Here is a 21,245-nt window from a genome sequence, read left to right as displayed (position 1 = left end):
CGTGTTTCATGATTCCGCATCATTTTCATACACCGTGATGACGTGTCACAATAGATTTTAAGAAATAGTAGCATTTACTAGGTAAAATTTAAATTAAAAAATAGAAGATATAAAAATTCTTAAGAAAAAAATTAATGCCCATTACATATAAATCTTTAAAAAATATATAAAAAGACTATTATACTATTAATTATATAAAACATTAAACCATGAGTGTAAGTCCCTCTCCAAGCACAAGAGCTCAGTCTCTTTTTTCACAGGCACAGCGAATCTAAAACTAAAATTTTGCCATACTTATGTATAAATGTTTAGAAAATATATTATGCTGTACTTAAAATTGTAACTATATTAAATAAATAAATTAAATAAAAAAGATTTTACCACAAAGTGACTGCCGAATCAATGAATGAAATAATTTTGTTTCCTTGTGTGATAACACATTTCCAAACATACTATCATTATTTAATGAAAATCGCATTTTTTAGTTGTGTCCTTGTAGGATTCGTGCGTAAATTATAATCAATTAAATAAAAAAAGCGAGTATTATTTGCGCTAAAGACGATATACATAATTACTGTTTTTTATGCCAAGGAAACAAAGAGAAATATATTATTTACGCTCTAAAAAAATACAAAGACAGAGGCTATATCGCAATATTATATATTTTCTCCATTTTATAATCTACAAAGTAAACAATTTAAATATTCGTTTTTTTTCAAAATCTTAAATACTTTGAAGTTATTCAGCGATTGCTTTGAAATTTCGACACAACGTTGCATTCATATACGGACCCGCGTTTATCCATCATATGAATAAATAATTTCTTAAAAATATTAAACGTCCTTAAGTTATTAACAGATTTCTTTGAAATTTTGACGCATAGTTGCATTCGATTACGCGTGTGTTTTTATATATCTATGACAGATAAAAAACATGTTATTTAAAGAACAGTTGTTTTAAGGCAATGGCAGCGTCATCTATGTAACGTAACAGCAATACTCTCAATACCTATGGCGGACAGAGGGTTTCTTGACAGCTGCTCAAATTCTATATCCCAAAAGCAATGTGAAATTTTAATTTATTTGAAGTGTGTTTTTTTCACTCTCTTTTCCTTTTGAACAGACTAAGCTACAGCAACGTGTGGCCGGATGCGGATAGTAATTTATTTTAATAAAAAATACTAATAATAATAATTTTAAAAATAATAATCCTCGAGGTCTCTATTTTAAAGGCTTATCTGCAGGTAGGATAGTAAGGGTAGGGGGAAAGTAAGCACGTAAGCACCCAGACAAATTGAAAATAAATAAAACTCGAATTTATTTTGCATTTGGCGGGAATCGAAAAAAAAACCGTTATATAGTGGGCAACACTGGGCATTTCAAGCTCAAAAAAAAATTAATCGACTTTTGTTAATAATTTAATTGAACTTTTTTCTGAAAAAAAATATTTTTCTCAGACAAAATCGTAGCTTTTTAGTCGTTCTAAGACTATGGGAAAAGACAGAGATGCAGATAGGGCGTTTGTTGACGGAATTACACGGAATTTTACCGTCCGGCACGTCAGTTAGCGTTTTAAAACGATGATTCGCTTGGATTGGCTTGTGCTTTTGTCCATCTTTCTTCGGATTGGTTCTCTTGATCGGTGCGTGAACACGTTGCGCATAAATTCGATCACGCTAAACTGTCGTAGTCGCTTTAATTTTTCAAAACCGGACTGCCGGACGGTGAAATTCCGTATAGTGCACAAGCTCACATACGCTATTGAAAAATCAGTATTTGAATTTTTTGCGTGGTAAACTCGAGCCTTGAACGAATACAAGTTTTTAAATCGTATTCTACCATTTATTTGTTCGCCAGAAAAAGAAGTCTACGCCCACAGATTCGAACCTAACCTCAATTATACCTATCCGTGTATTATCATCATTATTACGTTATTATTACTCATTAGTAGTTATAATCCTCGCTACATTTGAACTGGCATGAACTAACACTAACAGAAAGCTCAATGAACTAAGCATTAACACCAGCGCCATTGTAATTCAATTTGGAGTCCAACAGGAAATTTGTAATAGAATTGTGTTGTACGCCGATTGGAATAAGGCAGACCGTAATCCAACGAGCATAAGAATGAAAAATAACGGAATATCCTAGTAGCGTAGTGGCGAGCATGTGAGCTATAGTACGAGACGTCACGTGTTCAATTCCAAAGATTGACAAATTTCTGCGACTCACTTTTTTTTCGAAAATAATAAATTTGTATTTATTTTTCTTCATACTCCTTACAATAGCTATGGCTGACAGCGCGTTTCTTGGCAGCTGCTCAAATTCTGTATACCCAAAGCATTGTTAAATTTTAGCTTTTTGTTAGTGTTTTTTGTTTTATTACTATTCCATTAGTAATACAATACAAACAACAATACAGTAGATACAATACAAATTACAAATTGCAATAATAATAATACTAATCTTCTTCTTCAAACACTTTTCCGAACCCCAATGGTGCATAGGGCACTGCATCATATATATACGCAGGGTTATCTTGATCGTTAACAAATGAAGGAAAGGTGATCAGCCCTCCGCTAATAATAGTGATTTTGGATCATTTATATAGCGCCATTTTCGTGAAATACTACTTCAAGGGCGCTTATACACACGTGAATTATGATATAAAAACGATAATGATACAAAAAAAATATCTTTAAAAAAAAGTTCCCTACCGAGTTTTCCCGTGCCGAGGGTACATTTTATACACAATATTTATTCATAAAATCATATGAAAAGATAATTGTTTATGACATGTAATCAAATACATGGCCGAACGATGCTAACTATTTTAGATATACCCACCGTTCCGTTTACGAAATACTTTTTTGTACTTAGTTTTGTTATTTAACGACTTGAAGAATGAAAGTAAGTTATACAGCTGTATTGTTACAAAATGTGTTTAATATTATAAAAATTTAATCCTGTTTATAATGAACCTACCTACTATTACAAAATTCTCCGTAAAAAAGAAATGAAATATTTGACTCTCGTGTTGAATCCAATTTGAATAAGTAAAGAAATTGGTTTATTATACTATAATAAGATTCTTATACTCGAATCCAATTGGGTAAAGAAACTGCTTCAAGATTCAATTTAATTTGATTTCTACATTGAATTCTAAAGCTAAAAATCAAACAATCTAAATTTAATTTAAATCTTTATTCAAAGTAAATTTAAATTCGTTTATTGTATTTGATAAAAATGAACTGAATTAGTGTGCGCAATAACAGCGTGTCAAAAATGCGTAAAATTTGGAGTCACAACTTATTTTGATGTGTTTTGTATTGAAAGTCATCTACAAAATATAATTTTGCAATGGGTGTATACAATAAGATAATATTTTGTAGATAACTGATATTTTGAAACTATAAGTAAAAGAAAGTATAATTAGGAGTTTTATATATAAATACATAAAACCATAAATATAATATTTTGGACTAGCATGTTTTAATTTGTGCAAAATGTCATTAATTTGACGTTTGCGCGAAAATTCACCGAGGATGATAATACATAAGGTGTTAGTTATAATAAATAAAAACAAGACTAAGAACGTTTGCAACTATAATAAATAAATAATAAATCGTATTCATTTGGGTAAAAAAAGTTAAGTTCCAAGAGAAATCGGAACCTATAATATTTCTGAATATCGGCAAACATTTTTATTTAACAGTTCGATATACATATTTAGAAACCCATTTTGTAAATAGTGACTCACCTCATAAAATTGTGTACAATTGTGAAATAAGTTATAGTTACAAATCAGATTTCATACTTAAGTGAGGATGACAGGTGACACACGGTGTTCAAAACTTGGTAACTTACCTGGAACTTTTCAAAATTTTCTCGTTCAATCTCCAGACTAGTTTTCCGTTGTTGTAAAACCCTCGGTAAGGAAATCGAAGCCATCGGTTAACATTTAACACTTATTTCCAGAACACTCACGATAACAACACCCTCGCACTCTTGACACAACGAACCAGCATGAAATATTTACAAATACATGCAGTATTCCACGTGCTACCAACAGAATAAATTAGAAAAGTGTGAGTGAGTGTGAGCATGTTTTGCTGTTGATACTATTCCTAAAGTAATGCTCACGTAGGTACTTAGGTACGAGAAAATAGCCTAACATACTCCAGAGGATTTTTTGAATCGTTCAAAGTGAAAAATCGTTGATTCAATTAACTGTGGCTTTCAATACTCTTTTAAAGAAAAAAACAACATTTTAGTGAAATAGCCAAATATATCATTATTACGCACATGCGAGTTCTTGGAAAGTCAATAGTGCCGTTCAAACTAAGACTTCACTCTCATTAGTTCCTATTCCAAAACGCTATTAAACTAGTAGGCTAGTTTTACAATGAAATGTGTAATCAAGTCACACCTTTTAACGTCACAATGTCTTATATTGCCATTTGAAATATGATAACTTTTTTCTTTCATTTCATTACAACTCTCAACAGTAGTAATATTGATTATTTTTTACTAATTTACTATCAAATAAAAAAACGACATCATTGTTTAAACTGATGTAATATATTCTCACTTTCAAACCCATGAATATTTTATCGTGAAATTGCCAACTTACTATGGAATTGGTGGCAAACAGATAAAAAATATTATATTAAATAAATTAACTGGTTAATTACATGAAAATGATATTTTCTAGCATTTCTTATGTATGTGATTTTAATCCAGGATTCGAATCTCACATACTAATGAAAGAGTTTCTGCTCGATAAAAACCTTCTTTCATCTCACCAATAGATGTCTTTAGTGAAATTATAGCGACACACAATGTTTTAAAATTGGATCATATATATAGAACTTCCAAAAAATTGAGTAGTGTGGTTGTCAATCATAGGTAGAATTGGTGAATGTTACACGTGTGTAAAGTGATCACTTAAACCAGCCTATGACGGTTGTAAGCCCCGTGAATACCCAGACTTCAGGGTAGTAGTAATAGTAATATTAAAAATAACTTTGATTCAGCTGACTATTAATACTTATAAGTATTCAGTACAGTAAGTTGTATGTTTTATTAATTTAGTATAATTTACTTAAGTTTACGTATGAGTGAGAACTAAAACTTGAAACTTTTATTGACAACTTAAGGATTAATGATTTGTAACTATGAAAGTTGATTCGTTATTTTGTGTAAAAAAATATTTGAATATAATATTTTTCTTTTAATTCTGTAGACAAGTACTTTGATTTATTATAAGGAAAAAATATAATGACCCACAAAGGACTCTGCAACAGGCGTCCAACTTAAAATCACATTGCGTTGCTATCTTCATGTTAATGTCTGACTCGCAATTCGCGCTTGTTTTCCGTCTACTGTCAAATTCGGTCGGGTTTGTTGAATCCGCCGGTGGTTGATTGTGGTAAATAATATCATTGTTACATCCTTAAAAGGATTTTAATATATTTTTAATATTACATTGAAGAATTAAGACAAGTAAACAATGGATTTCCTGGAATATTCTGATATTTCGGCGGAGGTTAAAGGATCAATGGTATGTTTTTCTAATAACTATTTACCACGTTTTTAACGCGTTTCACAACAATATACCATAATACATTATTTTTATATCATGTTGCAGGTCCCCGGGCGGTTGAAAATGACTGACCAAAATATAATTTTCAAGAATAGTAAAACCGGAAAAGTTGAACAAATTAATTCAAGTGATATGGAACTTGTGAATTTTCAAAGATTTGTTGGTAACTGGGGTCTGAGAATATTCTTGAAAAATGGTTTACTACATCGCTTTGGTGGCTTCAAGGAAGGCGTGAGTACTTCGTACCTTTAAAGGGCAGTCGTCTTGAAAATTGGGGGTCATTGGATAAACTTTGAGTTTAGTCAGTTAAGTAGGGCTGTTAAATATGTACAGTATATTTTTTCTGCAGCTATGTTACCACTCATATCTCTTATCTTAAACCATATTGCAATGCATATTTCTTCCCCGTAACTGCGATAATTAGATATTGAATTAACACACACTAAGGACGGGTGTTTTTTTATGACTGTAGAGCGCTGGCGATGGAATTCGATAATTGTGTTCATATAGTACCTTAACAAAGACTTATAAGATCTTAACAAAGAGATTGGTATAAAATATTCATATAAAAAAATTAGATAATTCCTTCTTTTCTGACCTTGAAATGAGGCCGGTGCAGAAGGTAAAAATACCCTTCCCGTCCTTAAGCATCAATCGACCAAACTGGTAGAAATACCTTTCCCGTTGATAATGCGTTTAAAGCTTAAAAATTAATTTTGATGGTACTAAATATATATACTTCAAAGCTGTCCCATCCCATTCCCAGATCTGATACGGAAGCATCTAGACTTCCTGATGGACCTTCTCTTGCAAAGCAATTTGTAATTTGCGAAATTTACTGAAAATGTGAAACAAAATTGTATCCCGATTTTACTGTGAATTGACATTTAAAAGCTTTCAATATCCCTGTCACTGCCAATCTAAATAAATACAAGTTTTTACCACCACCATCCACCACCAAATTTTCTAGAAGTACCACGGTAAAATATTTACTTAATATGACAACATACAGTTAGAGTGTCAGAAATGAAGACTCCAAGAAGCATATCGGGCAAGAGTCTTCGAGATAGAATAAGATATGCCAGGATCAGGGAAATATGCGAGATCGAAGATGTCCTTAGGTGGGGAAGGCAACGAAGGAGACAATGGTATGCGCATGTGAGGAGAATGGAACCGTCTAGACTCCCCCACATCGCACTGTACGGCCAACCCTATGTTAGACGACTCCCGGGCAGACCACCAAAGAGATGGATCGATAGCTGGGAATCGACATCGCAGGAGGCTAATCCCTCTTAAAAACAGGCCGCAAGGCCTACAATAAGAAGAAGAAGAGGCAACATACAATTCTTCCTTACACCCTTCGTTTATAAATGCCTGGATGATTTATTTTTTACAGGAACAAGATAAGGTAGCCAAGTTCTTCAAGGCAAATTATCACAAGGACATGCTGGAGAAGGAATTGTCTCTGAAGGGATGGAATTGGGGGACCGCCAAGTTTACAGGATCCGCCCTGAGTTTTGATATCGGCAGCCGGACTGCCTTTGAAATACCTCTGCATAATGTATCCCAGTGCAACACCGGGAAGAATGAAATCACCTTAGAGTTTCATCAGGTTCGGGTTTTATATTTTAATTATTTATTTCATTTAAAAGCTTACCGTCCGCCTCCGTGGTGTAATGGTCAGCGTGTTTAGCTACCGTGCTGGAGGTCCCGGGTTCGATTCCCAGGGGGGGTGAAAATAAATAGTGATTTTACACTGTAATATTTATTTAATATTACCCTGGACTGGTTCCTGAAGCGCAAGAGTGATCACCTTGCCTTCATGTAAGTAATGATCAAGATAACACTGTGTCAATTCGATGCAGTGCCCTATGCACCATTGGGTGCGGATAAGGGTTATAAATAAGTATTGATTTATATATTTTTTTACATATCACCATAGATAAAGAAGAATATGGAAGTCTGGTTATTTACAGAGCTTATGACCTGTCACAGGCTGGTTAAGTGATCACTTTACGCATATCTTTAGATTGACAACCACACTAGTAAAATTTTTTGAACTTCTACATACATCATTAATCTCATGACACTGTACATTTGAGTTCACTAAAGGCATCTATGGTTGGATTGAGAAAGCTTTGTATAGGAAACACTCTTTTATTTTGATCACATGAAATTAAAAATGTTTTCAGGCGTTTTCCAGTATGTAAAATAATCCGGGTTCGGATCTTGCATACATTCAAATAAAAGGGTCCAATCCAACCATAGATGGCTGTTGTGAACTAAATGATGAAGTATCGTGAGATTTTCCAATTCTGACTAAAATGCATAGAGTAAAAGTAAAAATCTCACACTGTCATTTGGTACAGGCAGATGTAAACTTGATGTAAGAGGCATAACTAAACATGTCGAATTGTTGGGTAATATATCCAAAATAAAACAAGGTTTGTTGGATTGAATTCTACATTTATTTATTATACATAAATAAATGTAGAATTCAATCCAACAAACCTTGTTTTATTGTGGATATTTTACCCAACAATTCAATATCGTATTCTACCAACTGTCTGCAGTTATAATAAATAAACTAAACATGTCGTTCAGCATTCCGGCTAATCACTCTTGAAACTCACCCTGCAACGTTACCAATTTCAGAATGACGACACACCAGTTTCCCTGATGGAGATGCGTTTCCACATTCCCACGAGTGAGATGGCGGGTGACCTCGACCCCGTGGATGCCTTCCAGCAGCAGGTCATGTCCAAGGCCAGCGTTATTTCCGTTTCCGGAGACGCCATCGCCATCTTCAGGGAATTGCAGTGCCTCACACCTCGGTTAGCCAGGCTCCATAATTTTTTACAATATTCTATGGACATGTGGAGCGAATGGATGACGAGAGAATGACTAAGAAAATATATGTGGCGAATGCGAGCGGAAAAATAGAACAAGGACATCGGAAAAAAACTTGGCACAATCAGAACCTAAACTCTGGTGGTGCCAAAAGTCTGCTTAATCAGAGGGCATATATGACTAGATGTATTGATGTGAACGGGAGTGTATGTCAGGACAAAATAATGTAGCGTTCCATCCTATCTGCCTACTCCTGCGGCGAAACAGCGTGATGATAGTAGTAGTAGTAGTAGTAATAAATTAACTAGCATGTGGATCAATTTCTAAGGAAACAGCTTCTTCCTTAAGAAGTATGGCTGTTTTCTTTTCATTTCTTCTGCTGTTTTTTGGTACCAAGACTTCACACCAGGCACACATTCAAAATATGTAGTAATAAAAAAACACAAATCAGGGAACATGAATTATGTTTAAAAATTAATAATTTTTCTGAGTTTGCCAACCTTTTAATATATATTGATAACACATTAACAATAATAATGTAGAAATCCTAAAAAAATATCAATACGAAAAGTTATATAGTGCAACATTTTGAAACAATAGAAATTCATAAAAATATAAATAAAAATAATAATAAAACCCTTATCCGCACCCCAATGGTGCATAGGGCACTGTGTCATATAAACGCAGTGTTATCTTGATCGTTTACACATGAAGGAAAGGTGATCAGCCCTCCGCTTCAGGTACCAGTCCATGGTAATATTGAATAAATATTACAGTGAAAAAATCACTTATATTTATTTTACCCCCCTTGGGAATCGAACCCGGGACCTCCAGAACGGTAGCCGAGCGTGCTGACCATTAAACTACGGAGGCGGACAGAATCGAAATAAAAATAAACCCATAATTAACAATATGACAATGACTAAAGCCTCCCCCCTATTGTCTATGTTGATAAAGCAAAAACAATAAATTAAAATAAGAAACAGCTCCCACCCCCTTCCCTATTCATCCTTCAACATCCCAAGGACACAGCTCTAAATTTTTGCCTTAGCTTCAAATACCATGTTTGAAAATGATGCGAAATTCGTTGAAACATGTGTCACAATAGATTGTAAGTAATAGTGGTATTTACCAAGTAAAACTCATTAAAAATCGAAATTGCCGGTATATATGAATGCCGATATATATATATGTAAATAGCCGGCAGGCCTTATAGAATATTCTCATCACACATTTTTTATTACAAGTAATGTTCCGTTTCAGCGGTCGCTACGATATCAAGATATTCCAGTCATTCTTCCAACTTCACGGTAAGACGTACGATTACAAGATCCCCATGTCCACCGTGCTGAGACTGTTCCTGCTGCCGCACAAGGACTCCCGCCAGATGTTCTTCGTGGTGTCGCTGGACCCCCCCATCAAGCAGGGACAGACTCGCTACCACTTCTTGGTGCTGCTGTTCGGCAAAGAAGAGGAAATCACCATAGAACTTCCATTTTCCGAGTGAGTTAAAATTTATGTATTAATTTTAAATCAAACACAGATTTTTCGAGTCCACTAAGTTGTATTTTATTAACAAAAACATAAAAAAAAATTATATTGTGACAATTGTTTCGCCTTGTTAGGGCATTATCAAACGAACATTCGTTTGATAATGCCCTAACAAGGCGAAACAACTGTCACAATATAAATTTTTTTCACGTATTAACATATACATAAATAAATGTAGAATTCAATCCAACAAACCTTGTTTTATTTTGGATATACATATTACCCAACAATTCAATATGGAATTCTACCAACTGTCTCCAGTTACAATAAATATTTTTATTGATACATATCACAACATTATAAAAATTAAAAAATAAGCCTACTGAGATAGGAATAAGGAAACCTGGACATTAACAAACCTTTCGAACTGTCTTTGACTAATTTAAATGATCACTTAGTACAGTGTGTAATGTTCATCATTCTATCTACGTTCGATTTTCCATTCTGCTTGGTTTTTCTAGATGTTTTCAAATCCCACCGGCATCTACTGTTTTGTAGTTTGTGTGTGCTTGTAGCTTGTTGGCTACCACTTCTACAGATCCCAGATTCGATTCTGAGGGCACTCAAAATAAATAATTAGTGATTTTAACCTCTAATATAGATTTGATATCACCTTATACTCGTACCTGAGGCGCAGGACCCATCACCTCACCTTCACATTATTAACGATAAAGATGACACTGCGTCCGTACGATGCAGAAAGTAAAACTTCTATTGCCAATTATAACCTTTACTACTTTATTGATATTAATTATTGATATTATTATTGATATTAATATTGAATCACTTTTTTTTTTACAGGAAAGAATTGGAAGATAAATATGAGGGAAAAATCACAAAGGAACTCACTGGACCGACATATGAAGTTTTAGGAAAAATTATGAAAGTTATAATCAATAGAAAGCTCACTGGCCCAGGGAATTTCGTCGGGTAATAAAATACACCACTTTAATACACTTTGGATGGGAAAGGTATTTCTACCCGTTCGGTCGATTAATGCTTAAGGACAGGAAGGGTATTTTTACCTTTCGCGCCAGCCTCATTTCAAAGTCAGAAAAGAAGGAATTATCTCCGAATTATTGTCCGCCTCCGTATTGTAATGGTCAGCACGCTCGGCTACCGTTCTGGAGGTCCCGGGTTCGATTCCCAAGGGGGGTAAAATAAAATATAAGTGATTTTTTCACTGTCGTATTTATTCAATATTACCCTGGACTGGTACCTGAAGCGGAGGGCTGATCACCTTTCCTTCATGTGTAAACGATCAAGATAACACTGCGTTTATATGACGCAGTGCCCTATGCACCATTGGGGTGCGTATAAGGGTTTTATTATTATTATTATATGAATATCATATACCAATATCTTTTTTAGGGTTGTAACTAAATGTACATACTATACACATCGATTTTCATTTTTAAGAGATATGAACTAAATATGCTATAAATCCTTGTACATAATAGACAAGGAAATTTTCTAAAGCAACTAACAAATATGAAAAATATAAAATAAACCATATATCCATAATTAAAAAATCCCGTCACCAGTGGTAAAAAATACCCGCCTGAGATGTGTTAATAAAAAAAGAAAGATAAAATATATATGTTATTTGCAACAATATTTAACATTTGTTTACTTTACTTTGTCCCATTTCTTACATTTTAGGCATACAGGAACTCCCGCTATATCCTGCTCATATAAGGCAGCTGCAGGTTTGCTGTATCCACTAGAAAAAGGTTTCATCAATGTTCACAAGCCCCCTATTCACATACGATTTGAAGAAATCGCATCGGTTAACTTTGCCCGCAGCGGTGGTTCAACAAGGTAAAAAATCTAATTAATAATTTTATTATTATTATTTATTTAAAAAAGATACATTTTTTAATACAATTTCTATGCATTTATACATATCCCTCACTCCTTTCAACAACGTCATATTTCAAAAACTTGATTTTCAGGATCGTTTTTTATGTTTAAAAATATAATATAATCCATTAAAAATTAATATCAAGCCACTTATTAAACTTTTTACTGTGCAACAGATCTTTTTAGGTAAAACCTGAATGTTTTTGCTGCATTTGAAAAATATTTAGTATATTTAAAAAAATAATTAAACGATACCTTTTCTTCAAAATGCAAAAACAACACTTTCTGCCCTGTAGCGGGTAAATATTAAGTTAAAAATATGCCGCTTTTGCTGGGATATAGTACATTTTCTGGGCATACCGAAAACATGCACAACTGAAAATTGACAATTTTTGATTTATGACGTTCTTGAAAGGAGTGAGCGATATGGCAAACTTATAATTTTAGTTATATTTCTTCAACTATCCTGTTATTTACAGTGTCAGTTCATTCATTGACATTCTAACCGAGATAACACTGTACTACATATTGAGGTCAACATGACTGAGTTTCTTTGTGTTTAATAATAATAGTTTTGGATAATTTATAAAGCGCCATTTTTGTAAAATACTACCTCGCGGGTGTTTATACACACTTGGATAATCACGCAAAATTCTCCGCAGACACCTATTCTCAAATCTTAGTACACAGCTGATCTGGACCCTTGTAAAGTGCCATGTTTCACAGCCGTATAAGAGAACAAGAGCAATGCAGGCATTGTATAGGCGGCATTTGGTCTTCACCGAGACTTCACTTCTAGAGTAGCGCAGTATTAACGTGTCTGCGCTTTTATCCTCTTTTGTCGCCCTTTCTTTATTTAATTGACTATCCTATATTTCTCATTTACAGGTCTTTTGATTTCGAAATAGAATTGAAATCTGGCACGATACACACCTTCAGTAGTATAGAAAAGGAAGAATATGGAAAATTATTTGACTTTATTTCCTCTAAGAAACTACATGTCAAGAATACCGGCAAAAATGTAAGCTATTTCTCCAACAAGTCTACATTATTTGAATATTTTCCTATTAGATTTATTCAAAACAATTCAGCCTATGAGAATCCAACCGCAATGAAAAAAAAACTACACCTTAATTCAGCTTTAAAAAAAAACACCTTGCGTATTATCTATGTTGTTACATCCGGCATTTTCCATTTTTTGTAAAATTTTTGCCCATCCACTTGATTTAAAGTATACTATATGAGTTTTAAATTAAAAGAAGAAGCTACATAGATCTGTTTTTTTAACAATTTCATTATTTTTTTTTTATAATTTCAGCGAAATCTTTAATAATTAGTGACAGTTTTAGAGCTGTGAAAAATGAGTGTCTTTGCGCCTGAGTCTAGAAAAAAGGATTTCTAGTACACAATAATTAAAGTGTAACTTAGTTTTAAAATCACTATAAATATAAATTTATGTTTAGATCAAAATTATTTTCAATACAATACAAAGTTACATTATAATTATAAAATAGAAAATCACAAAGTTAGTGCTTCAAATATAAATTATATTCTAGTACACTATTTATTTTTTGGCTATATCTATTAATATATTTGGGAAATAAATATTGGCGTACGAAAACCTCATTTGAACATAATTTTTGATGCATTGATTTAGGACAAGCAGTCGTACAAGGACGATTTTGGTGACTCGGATGCGGAGAATGAGCCCGACGCGTACCTGGCCAGGGTCAAGGCGGAGGCCAAGGAAAGGGACGAGGACGACGGCGAAGGGGGCGGGGACGGTGGAGACGACTCCGACGAGAGCACCGATGAGGACTTCAACCCGAACGTCCAAGATTCTGACGTCGCTGAAGAGTGAGTAAACTAATTACTTATTTTACTTTAATTTAAAGTTATTTTTACCGAATCTTGTAACCATATTGTTGGCGTATTGGTCAGTTGAGAGCCAACCATTACAACTCTTAGACAATTTTTTTTTCTAAATTTTCACAAAATTTAGAAAAAAAAATCTTCTCTGGTTTCAATCCTGGGATTGGTTTGCAGCAATTTCTTCCGTTCTTCTCTTCCATTCTTCCCTGTCTTGTCTTGCAGCTCTTTTGAAATGTGCATATGACGAGCAGCGCATGTCCACCAACAGGTCCTCCAGGTACTCTCGGCGTGGGCGTCCCCTAGAGTTTGTCCCCTCGGTCATACCCTCCGTTATGGCATGCAAGAGACCTTCTTGATGTATTACATGGCCGATCCATCTTGCACGCCTTTCAGACAAGGTCCTGAGCGGGTGCGTTCCTCCTTCGATTCCTTGAAGAACTTCCTCATTCGTGATGTGGTCTCTCCAGGAAATTCTTCTATGGTACCACATCTCAAAAGCCTCTAGTCTCCGCTTATCCCTTTCAGATAGGCACCATGTCTCGCAGCCGTACATCAAGACACTCCATACATAGGTCTCTATGAGGAGTATTCTCAGTTTTAGGTCTATATTATTTGACTCTATTATTTTCGACCTTTTATTAAATGCAAGCCTAGCCCGATGTATACGGCTGTCGACCTCGCTCTTAGACCGACCGACCGACATATTGTTAAATATTTTGTAAATCAACACATTTCGGACAGAAAAGGTATTTCTACCTGTTCGGTTGATTGATGGTTAAGGATGCGAAGGGTATTTTTACCTTCTGCTCTGACCTCATTTCAAAGTCAGAAAAGAAGGAATGATTCAATGTTTTTAAATAAATATTAGTAACTATCTCTTTTTTAAGATCTTGACTATATGTAGATAACTATCAAATCCCATCGCCTTTGTATATCAAAAGCATTGTTAACTCTGTGGTATTGATTTTTTTTTATTTCTTTTAAATATTGAATCGCAGGTATGACAGTAACCATCAGGATACAGAATCAGACTCTGAATCAGGAGGAGGGGGTTCTGGCGGAAGTGATAAGGAAAAAAAGAAGAAAAAGAAGAAGCATAAATCTGCTAAAACTGTGGTAAATATTTGTTCATAATAATATAATAATATAATAATAAAACCCTTATCCGCACCCCAATGGTGCATAGGGCACTGCGTCATATAAACGCAGTGTTATCTTGATCGTTTACACATGTAGGGAAGGTGATCAGCCCTCCGTTTCAGGTACCAGTTCAGGGTAATATTGAATAAATATTACAGTGAAAAAATCACTAATATTTATTCGACCTCCCCTGGGAATCGAACCCGGGACCTCCAGAACGGTAGCCGAGAGTGCTGACCGTTACGCTACGGAGGTGGACATAAAGTAAAATAAAATACATATAAACATTGTCAAGAATTTCAGCTTAATTAATATCTATCTTTTTATTAATATCTATCCATTTTCAAAAATGGATAGATATTAATTACCACAAAGTGATCGCCTTTTCAATTAATGAATAGACATATTATCTCAAAAACTACATTTTGTATCTATCATAGCCCGAGAAAGCGACCCGGAAACCGAAGTCATCCTCGAAGAAGAAGAAGAAGGACTCGAACGCCCCGAAGCGAGCGCCGACGGCCTTCATGCTGTGGCTCAACGAGACCCGGAAGGACATCCTCAAGGAGGACCCCTCGCTCAAGGTCACGGAGGTTGCCAAGAAGGCCGGGGAGATGTGGAGGGAAATGAAGGATAAGTCGGTAAGTTGACCTTTTTTCTATTATTTAATATAGTTAAAAGAGTTTTTTTTTAAATAATTTAATTAATTTTCTAGACATTTTTACTCAACAATCTTAAAATCAATTACACTGTTCTCTCCAATAAAGAGACTAAGCTCTTGTGCTTGGAGAGAGACTTAAACTTATTATTTTTTGTTTATGCTTGTGGGTGATACAATTTTTTTTTTTAATGTGCTTTCTTATTTATTGTAACTGCAGACAGTTGGTAGAATTCCATATTGAATTGTTGGGTAATACAGTGACACCTCTATCTATCGTTTTTAAAGGGGCCTTTTAAAATAAACTATGAATGCGGGATTAAGAGGTCAATACGCAAATAGATACTACCGATTGAAGATACCGTTCTCTAAATGCATAACCATTTGTAGGCTGAAATTCTAAGAAGAATACATACATGTTTCAGATGCAAATGTATTTATTAAAAAAAAAATACAAACCTGAATAGAATTTTAAAAAAATACTTTTGATTTTTTACTGTTTCATTTTTGTAAGTCAATAGTATATTTTCGGCTTTGCAAATAGTATTTTTTTCAGCATCGGTTATTGAATGTGCGTTGTAGAAAGTTTTATTTCAAAGAGTGTGCACGCTTCTGGAAATGCAGGTACAGGCAGCGGCTCCTTTTCATCAATATCGACCTCTCCTGCTATCGGTTACACAAGCTTTCGATAGTTATCCCATACGTTGCCGTTGAATGTAAGAAAATTGGAAATAATGTAAAAAAACAGACAAAATGTATCAAATATGCAGCTTAATTCGAACGATAAATGCGGTAAATGGTGATAGAGAAACGATCGATGCGGTTTAGTTAAGTATGAAATTAAGCCGGGATAGAAGAAATAAATGACACATCCGGGAAAACGATTATTCGAGGAACGATAGATAGAGGTTTCACTGTATATCCAAAATTAAACAAGGTTTATGGATTGAATTATACATTTATTTATGTATATGTTAATACGTGACGCGTTTCGTCTTAAGACATTATCAAACAGAGTGTTTGATAATATCTTTATAAGACGAAATGCGTCACATATTATCATATATATGTAAATAAAAGTAGAATACAATCCAATTAATTAATAACCTTGTTTAATTTTGGATATACTATCCAAAAACCACTGCTTTAGACAATTATAGATAAGTTTTTTTATGTTTTGTTGTTCATTACCAACAGAAATGGGAAGAGAAAGCCAGCAAGGCTAAAGAGGAGTACGCCGCGGCGATGAAGGAGTACAAGGAGAGCGGCGGGGGGGCTTCGAGCGCCGCCGACGGACCGTCCAGCCCCAAGAAGAAGAAGAAGAAGGCGGAGACCCCGGCTGGCCGCAGTTCAGGCGGAGGCGGAGAATTCAAGAGCAAGGAGTACATTAGCGATGATGACAGCTCCTCCGACGATGACAAGAAGAAAAAAGATAGCAAAAAGGTAAGGAAAATATAGATTAATTGATTCGGCAGTCACTTTGTGGTAAAATCTATCCACAAAGTGACTGCCTATCCACTTCTTCTTTCTGTGCCACTTCTAACAAAGATCGGTAATCATCATGGCTATCTTCACTTTAGATGCTGCAGCTCGGAACAGAGATTTGGTGCTTCTGCCAAACCATTGACGTAGGTTTTTCAGCCATGATGTTCTTCGGCGTCCTTGAGTTCTTCGTCCCTCAATCTTTCCTTGTATGATTAGGTGGAGAAGACGATATTTTTCATTTCTCATGACGTGTCCGAAGTACATCAGCTTTCTTTGCTTGATGATCCACAAAGTGGTAAAATCTATCCACCAAACGGTGTTTGAAAATATAGATATTAACCTGTACGGGAATATGGCCCTATATGGTCGTCCTAATAAAATTTTCTTCAAAGGAGTACGGGCGTACATCAACGGCCGGGCTTATAACTATGATATGCGCAGCATGATAGATAATCCTGAAATTATCCGGAGCATTGGTCTGTATGTTCCCGATAGTTAGTTAGCTAAGACAGCGTCGGCATAGATTGTTTCACATTCCTACATACAGGACCAACCTGCCGATGGTTATGCCTGAAGGAAGAGCTACCGCCATGCTTAACAATATCACGAAAACTTTATAATACTGCATCAAGCTAAAATTGCATATTTTTGAGTTAACGTTTTTTGCCAGTACACCCACGATTTTAGATTGTTCCTTGCTATTGCAAATGATACATATTTACACCCCAACCAGAAACACAAGAGACCGTCATATATTTTATTGTAATAAAAGCCGTACAGTGTCTGGATTCAATATGCACTCTTATTCACCGAAAAACCGATTTGTGGCAATTATTTCGCGGACCATATTGACATCTGGAATATGTCACTTCCTAACTATAAAGCAATAATAATTAGAATATTTCAGGCTAATACATAATTCCTCGTTTTTCATATGTTCATCTTTGTTTAGATAAGTACTTTTCGAACCAATAATATATTTTAAAAGAGAAAACATATAATTTTTTCATATTATTTTATCATGAAGTATACAACATGTAATACATGTATTATGTACATATTAGCTACGGCCATCATTAAAGGAAAAAATCACAAATTTTCATAATACATACATAATAACATAATATGTATATACAGATAAGCAGAATTCCAGTTTATTTTTAAATTTAATTCTACGTATCGTATCGAACAAGAATTTGAGTGAATGTCTCACGTCAGCTATTTTTTAAAGAATGCAGCAAAATGTGGGAAATATCGATATATGTTTTTTCTTCTGCTTATTCATTTGAACAATTCCTGAGAAAGAGTACATTATTGTACAGTCAGCAAATTACAATGTCATTAGTAATCTAAGGCTAGCAGTTGCACACCGGGCAATTTATTTTTAAATTGCAATTGTAGTCGCTTGTTTTGGAAAGTTGGTACTATTGCCATTAAAACTGGTGTGTAAAAGATTCTGCTCGTCTCAGTTTCCAATCCCAGCACGAAATACTCGGAACAGGGTCCCAAAACTCCATACAGAATAGAAACAGTATTTTATTTATTTCAACTTGTATAAAAATGTACAGGAAAAAATATGTACATTAACGGGCTTATTGCTAAGAATATTATTGCAATATCTTCTAACCAACCTACTTATTACTATAAGCGTGCATGATTTTGAAATGTTGGTTCTTAGGGTGAAAGACATTACTGATATATGAGAATGGAAATAGTGGAAGAATAGTAGGTACTGTCAGTTAGAAAGAGGAAAGCAGAATAGTAGCAATGACTAGGGCAATCAGGGTTGCGTACCCGCACTCGTACATAAGTTGTACAAGCTACTGCTAATGTGCACGACCCATTCCGGTCCCCCAAAATTAAAAAAAAATCTAGGTAGACAGTTACATTCCTCCAATTGGAAGAAAAAAATCTTTTGTCCTCTGCTCCACATACTGTTGTAATAGATACGAGTGACAAAAATGTAAGCTTGGAATTTAAATAAATAATACTAATGATGAAAAAAATGTGGAATTACATCCGACATGGGACCTAAGAAGAAAAAATCTATGTCGAATGAGATTCGACATTGGACCAGTAAGGGTTAAGGTCTAAAGGTTTTTAAGGTCTACAGTGTGCTAATATTGATTTTCGTTTCAGGGTAAAGATAAGGATGGCAGCAAGGATAAAAAGAAGAAGAAGGAAGAATCTTCAGAAGAGGAGAAAGGGTCAGCGGCTGAAAGTAGTGATGCGGAGGAAGAAGAAGAAGAAGAGAGCGGGAGTGCCAGCGGAAGTGATTAAATGTGATGTCATCTTTCGTCGCGATCAAATGATCTGTTGTACCTTTATATTATGTATTATTATCTTTTATTAAAAAACATTGAAAAAATACATATTCTACTTTATTTTTGTGATGAATGTTTTATATCTGATGCTTGTTATAATGCCATATTAAAAACTGAGGTGTCTGTATTCAAAGGAAGTGGAAGGTATGATTCTTTTTGTATGTACTATATTCTTCTTCTCCGGTCATTTCCCTCATTGCTGAGGATCGTACTGGCTTCCTCTGGAACCTCGGACAACACTCCGCCATTGGTACCTGCATTGTGCAGCCTTTAGAACTCTTGCAAGGGACAGGCCAGCGATCTCTTTCATCTGGTCGGTCCTCCGGGTTAGTGATCTACTTCTAGCTCCCCAACTTCTAGGCCTTCATTTATGACAAGCCTCTCTAGGTTGTCTGGTGGTCTACGAGCAATGTGCCTGAAGAACTGGAGAACTCGTCATTGGCAAAGAGTCGAAAGATGATCCGTGATCCTCACTGCTGCAAGATCGATGTATTTGTTATCTTTGCTGTCTATTGGATTGCCAACATCTATTATAAATTATATATTACTTTGTAGTTGTCGACAAAATATAGGTCACTAGGTCTAATGTGTAAAGGCAACTAGTCGCAACTCAAGTTGTGGCTGTTTGGCGTAACACGGCTCAAAGCATTCTTATAACTGGCCTCTATCATATACAATCACAGATTTTGCTCCATCTCTTTTCTATACCGAGATATTCATTATCCAAGTAGCCGCAAAATTTTATTAATTTGATACATGTTTTGGCAAAAAGCATCATTTTAAGTTAGCTATAAACTCGTTTATCTCAAAACTACTGTTTTTCTTGGAAGTTCTATATCTATGAACCAATTTAGAAACCTTGTTCTGAATCACTAGAACTTCACTAGAGACATCTTTTGGTGAGATGTCTCTAGTGAAGTTCTAGTGATTCAAGAACAAGGTTTCTAAATTGTTTCATATATGTATATAGAACTTCCAAGAATTTGAGTAGTGTGGTTGTCAATAATGGGTAGAATTGGTGAATGTTACTACTGTTTTTAACTTGCGGCTATTTCCTATTAGAAGTATGTATTACACCCACCGCTTAGTCTAGCTTGAATAAAAATATTATTATTTATACTGCAATTCAGAAAAACTGACAAATACGATTTAGTCATGGCAATTCATTTCAAACTTCTTTTGGTATATGTAGTTAGTTTTCATAGTATGCTTACCATACCATTATAGGAAAAATAATTACTTTAAAAATACTAAAAATAAAAAGATTTTGTAGTAAATGAAGCCAACAGTTAATGGTTAGTATTTAATGAAAAACAAAGTAATGATTAAAAATATGAATACAGAAATCTTCAAATCATCAGCTTAGATAATTCAGCTGACTCCAAAATGCAAATTATCAAACAATGAGGAAAAAAAATTAAATTGAGTTTACATCTCATCATACATACCCGCCAATTGTTACGACTCCTAACCTGACCACTTTCAAGTATTTGGCATACCTGATCGTGCCATGTTTTTCTCGGTCTTCCTCTGCTCTTTTTTCCACTTTCATTCACCTCATAAATTTGTTTTACTGTTCTTTCCTCACTCATTCGTTCTACATGCCCAAACCATCTCAACACACCTTTCTTAATTTTATCGATAATGCTTATCTCGGCTTTGCATTCCTTCCTTATTTCACTATTCGCACATCTATCATACATCGTTTTATTAACTGTTTCACTAAAAATACTCAATATACAATTATTATGGAAAATCTGTCTTGTCAGACTGTTTATAGAATTTTCTGAAAATTTAAGAGTGAATGACATTTCATATATTTACTACCTAATTTTAAAATAAATAAAAATTCTATCATAAAATCTCATTGAGTTTGAATCCATTACAAACAGATCATT

The 21,245-nt window shown here is 34.6% G+C and overlaps 2 protein-coding genes across 7 annotated transcripts in view; one reads left to right on the top strand and one right to left on the bottom strand.

Moving 5' to 3' along the window:
• Window positions 1–4,027, bottom strand: part of Hip1 (Huntingtin interacting protein 1) — a 57,044-nt gene extending 53,017 nt beyond the window's left edge. For all 6 annotated transcript variants that reach the window (XM_088265258.1, XM_088265264.1, XM_088265268.1 and 3 more), the window contains exon 1: window positions 3,867–4,027. Coding sequence is in view for 3 of the 6 variants with exons in the window: in XM_088265256.1 (XP_088121382.1) it covers window positions 3,867–3,950 (84 nt within the window). In the remaining 3 variants the exon portion in view is untranslated. The remainder of the gene's footprint in view (window positions 1–3,866) is intronic.
• Window positions 4,028–5,371: 1,344 nt separating this feature from the next.
• Ssrp (structure specific recognition protein) lies at window positions 5,372–19,399 on the top strand. Its single transcript, XM_088265251.1, has 13 exons — window positions 5,372–5,562; window positions 5,650–5,835; window positions 7,001–7,216; window positions 8,260–8,438; window positions 9,718–9,957; window positions 10,807–10,935; window positions 11,668–11,826; window positions 12,757–12,889; window positions 13,526–13,725; window positions 14,739–14,856; window positions 15,321–15,521; window positions 16,736–16,981; window positions 19,163–19,399. The coding sequence occupies exons 1-13, from the start codon at window positions 5,512–5,514 to the stop codon at window positions 19,301–19,303; spliced, it is 2,199 nt and encodes a 732-aa protein (XP_088121377.1). The 5' UTR covers window positions 5,372–5,511; the 3' UTR covers window positions 19,304–19,399.
• Window positions 19,400–21,245: the final 1,846 nt, after the last annotated feature.

The sequence above is a fragment of the Brachycentrus maculatus genome, unplaced genomic scaffold, assembly GCF_059751285.1.
Source record: "Brachycentrus maculatus isolate JH-2025_06_01 unplaced genomic scaffold, ASM5975128v1 h1tg000244l, whole genome shotgun sequence".
NCBI classification, from domain to species: domain Eukaryota; kingdom Metazoa; phylum Arthropoda; class Insecta; order Trichoptera; family Brachycentridae; genus Brachycentrus; species Brachycentrus maculatus.
This window is presented reverse-complemented; position numbering and strand designations above follow the sequence as displayed.